This window comes from Camellia sinensis, chromosome 7, assembly GCF_055761805.1.
Source record: "Camellia sinensis isolate YWXY chromosome 7, ASM5576180v1, whole genome shotgun sequence".
Classification (NCBI taxonomy): domain Eukaryota; kingdom Viridiplantae; phylum Streptophyta; class Magnoliopsida; order Ericales; family Theaceae; genus Camellia; species Camellia sinensis.
This window is the reverse complement of record NC_138967.1, coordinates 16,416,712-16,420,946: the sequence shown is the minus strand read 5'-3', so window position 1 is coordinate 16,420,946 and position 4,235 is coordinate 16,416,712. Positions and strand designations below refer to the sequence as shown.

The 4,235-nt window shown below is 36.3% G+C and overlaps 1 protein-coding gene across 1 annotated transcript; it reads left to right on the top strand.

Annotated features, from left to right (window-relative positions):
* The first annotated feature begins 783 nt into the window (after positions 1 to 783).
* Positions 784 to 4,116, top strand: LOC114307720 (primary amine oxidase 1). The gene is made up of 4 exons (XM_028253131.2): positions 784 to 2,073; positions 2,177 to 2,290; positions 2,443 to 2,987; positions 3,576 to 4,116. Exons 1-4 carry the CDS (start codon positions 928 to 930, stop codon positions 3,733 to 3,735), a joined length of 1,965 nt encoding a protein of 654 aa, XP_028108932.2. The 5' UTR covers positions 784 to 927; the 3' UTR covers positions 3,736 to 4,116.
* The last annotated feature ends 119 nt before the right edge of the window (positions 4,117 to 4,235 follow it).

Sequence of the window (4,235 nt, the reverse complement as noted above, 5' to 3'; positions counted from 1 at the left end):
ATCAAGTAGATTATACTTGCAAAAAATTAAGTTAATCGAATATCATTTACTCATTCATTCACTCACATTTGTATCTACAAAAATAAATAATAATTGTGATTTAAAGTATTAAAATAAATACAAATATGAGTAGATGAAAGGATAAACGATATCCGATTAACTTGATTTTTTATAGAAATATTCTACTTAATGTATTCTAAAATGTGAACGGTTCGAATTATCGAAATGAGTCTCGAAATAAGTTTATTTGGCTGTACAATAGTGGCATGCTATGCACCCCGCACAGCAGCCACTCCAAATCCAGTCAAAGATTGATTAGTATTGCCATCTATTATCGTGCTACATGATGTCTTTTTGAAAAACTTATCATATTATTTGTCGGAAAATGCTAGAGGTCCCAAATTTTCTACCAAATAAATGACCAAATGTCTTATATGGGTGTGGGGTCCACAAACCATGTGAGACATTTGGTCATTTGTTTGGTAGAAAATTTGGTGTCCCTAGCATTAACCCTATTTGTCCAGAGGATTCCTGCCCTAATAGCGATTACTAGAGACCAATAATTAAATAAAAAAAAAATCAAGAAAAACAGTTTGCGGTTCAGATTTATTTAAATTGAAGATCCCATCACAAAAGAGTTGAATTTAGATCATACTTTATTTTTCTTATTTAAAAAAAAAAAAATTAAATCTCATTTCTTGGTCCTGGCATTTCATTATTGATTGCGATAGGGTGTGCATTAATTGCCTCCTTGAAAGGAAAAGTTGACCCACAACAAAATTATGAATTTTCTAATACAGCTATCATGATGTGAGAATTGTGACATAATTAAATAACAATTGGAGCTCTCATTATTCCAATATATATTGCCAAACGGTATTTTGATACACCACATCTCAATCAAAATTTCTATATTGTGTGGATTAGATGAAAGCACTGAGTTCTGCACAACTTTTAGTTGCAGCTATTGTACTACAATGTTGCTTCATATCCACTCTTCATCACCCCCTAGACCCTCTTACACCTAGTGAAATCAACCAAGTTAGCCTCATAATCCAAAAATCTCATCTTGGTACTGCTCTTTCTAAAGTGACTTTTCACTTTGTCGACCTTGAAGAACCAGAGAAAGAACATGTTCTCAAATGGCTATCTTCCAATGAGCATAATGGATCTTTCCCTCATCGTCGAGCCAAGGTTGTGGTTCGAGCCAGGGGTGAGACCCATGAGCTCATTGTAGACTTAGCCACTGGTTCAATCACATCCGACCATGTTTACACTGGTCATGGTTTTCCCCCATTTACTACCAATGAGCTCATCCAAGCTAGCATACTGCCTCTAATACACCCCGAGTTCAAGGGATCAATTTCGAAAAGGCAGCTAAATTTGTCTGAAGTCACTTGCATACCATTTTCAATTGGTTGGTTTGGAGAATTGGTTACTAAACGAGTTCTTAGAGATTTGTGCTACTATCGCGGAGGAACGACTAATATCTTCGCAAGGCCTATTGAGGGGATAAGTATACTAGTCGATGTTGAGTCAAATCAAGTTATAAAATATACAGACAGATTTAAAGCACCTTTGCCTAGTGCTGATGGTACTGATTTTCAGTCATTAGGGCAGAGGGGGCCCAATTTGGCCCCTTCCAATGGAACGAAAACTGGATTCACCATCAAAGGTCATGAGGTCAGGTGGGCTAATTGGGCCTTCCACGTCGGATTCAATTCCCGGGCAGGGATAATCATATCGACAGCCTCTGTATTCGATGCTGGAAAGAAAAAGTGGCGGCGTGTGCTTTACAGAGGACACGTGTCAGAAACATTTGTACCATACATGGATCCGACTAGCGAATGGTACTTTAGGACCTTTATGGATGCCGGCGAATTTGGGTTTGGGAATTCGGCCTACTCCCTCATGCCACTGATCGACTGCCCTGACAATGCAGCATACATGGATGTGTACCTGGCCGGGGCAGATGGGCAGGCACAACAAGTGGCTAGTTTAATTTGCATTTTTGAGAGATATTCTGGTGACGTGGCATGGAGACATACTGAAATTGGAGTTCCTGGACAATTGGTAAACATAGTTTGGTGATTTCAGTTATTTGTTTGCATATGTTTTGTGATTTTGTGTTGGAAAAAGTTGTGTGATGTTGATTTGGATTTGTTTGATTTTGCAGTTAAAAAGTGGAGAGACAGAGGTTAGTTTGGTGGTTAGGATGGTGGCTACAGTTGGGAACTATGACTATATTCTCGATTGGGAATTCAAGCAAAGTGGTTCCATTAAAGTTGGGGTAAGAAAATATTTTTCAGCTTTTGTGCTAGTTGATAATACTTTAATTTAGGAAAATATTTCTTTTATCATACTAAACGGCATATGTTTTACTGAAACAAACCGAGTCTAACAATTTTTATTTATTTATTTATTTTGGTGGTAAATTACCAGGTAAGTTTGACCGGGGTGCTAGAGATGGAGGCAACCTGGTATGCACACAATGGTCCCAAAACAGAAGATGTTTATGGTACCTTTGTGGCCGATAATACCATTGCAATCCATCATGATCACTTCCTCACTTACTACCTCGACCTCGACATTGATGGCACAAACAATTCATTTGTCAGATCGAAATTAAAGACCGCTCGAGCGGTGGGGATTAAGCCTAGCACGCCAAGAAAGAGTTACTGGACTGTGGTTAGAGAAACTGTCGAGTCAGAAATGAAAGCCAGAACTCGGCTTGGCTTGGAGCCAGCTGAGTTGTTAGTAGTGAATCCGAATAAGATGACCAAGTTGGGGAATCAGGTGAGTTACCGGCTCATCACGGGACAACCGGCTACTTCGCTACTGTCTGTTGATGATTATCCTCAAATTCGAGCTGCCTATACCAAGTATCAACTGTGGGTGACGCCCTATGATCGGTTGGAGAGGTGGGCTGGAGGGTTTTATGCTGATCGGAGCCACGGCGACGATGACTTGGCAGTTTGGAGTCGCAGGTACATTTTTTTTTTCAAACTCGGCTTGTTAAAAATTAATCGAACTCAAATTTGAGCTTAAACTATTTGTCAAATGTGGAGTCTGTGCTTGACTCAAGTGAAATACATAAATAAGTTGGGTTTGAGTTTGAAATGAAAAATCAAACTTGAATTAACATACACATTAAGAGAAAAAAAAAAAAAAAAAAAAAAAAAAAAAAAAAAAAAAAAAAGAAGATTATGAACAAAATATAAAAGAATACTTATATTATTAATAAATTTCGTCAATTAAATATATAAATTTACATAAACACTAAAAATTAATGAATGAAAATAAATTTGTTGTATTATTAACAATAAATATGAATTTATACATTTTGTATTTACGAACCTAATCAAGCTGAGTTTGAATTACACAAACTTTACTTGATTACTAAACAAGTTTAAATTTTTTAGTCGAGTACATTGACTTAACAAACTAGTCAAGTATTAAATGAGCACGACTTGATTTATTCATGAACAATTCGGTTTATTTTTCGGTTCTAAATTTAGGATCTTTTAACTTTGTTACAAAAATTGATATGAGAATTTGCTTTTTGGAATGTGCAGAAATAGGCGGATTGCAAACAAAGATATAGTCCTTTGGTACACGGTTGGGTTCCATCATGTTCCGACTCAGGAAGATTTTCCGGTGATGCCAACACTCCATGATGGATTCGAGCTCCGGCCAGAAAATTTTTTCGAAAGAAACCCATTGATCAAACAATAATAGTGTTCAAAATGTTAAATTTTCCTAGGGCAACAAAATTAATCAGTGTAGGAAAATTTACATTTTTCTTGTATTGCATGAGGTAAGGCTCGTTATGCCTCTCGGTTTTGGATTATTAATACAACTCTCCTTGTGCTGCTATGGTTTAGCCCAAAAAAAAAAAAAAAGGAAAAAGAAAGTGCAGGAAAATTTTATCAACAATAAAAGAAATATGGGTAAGAAAAAATCAATGGAATAGGAAAACAACCTAACTGGAGTCAATTATTCGACTATTGATGAAGAAGGCGATGCGACTGATTGAACCCTGGACCAGTTATTAACAATGTGTTGTTAGAATTGTCAATTGGGTTTAATAAGAGAATTTCAATTTTACAGAGTTGTAATTCTTATTCATTCTGCGAAACCAATTCTAAGGAAAAAATGCCAAATTATTATTATTATTTTTTTTACTGTCGAAGCAAATTACAGCATAATAAGAATTGAGAGCATCGGTTTCAGTC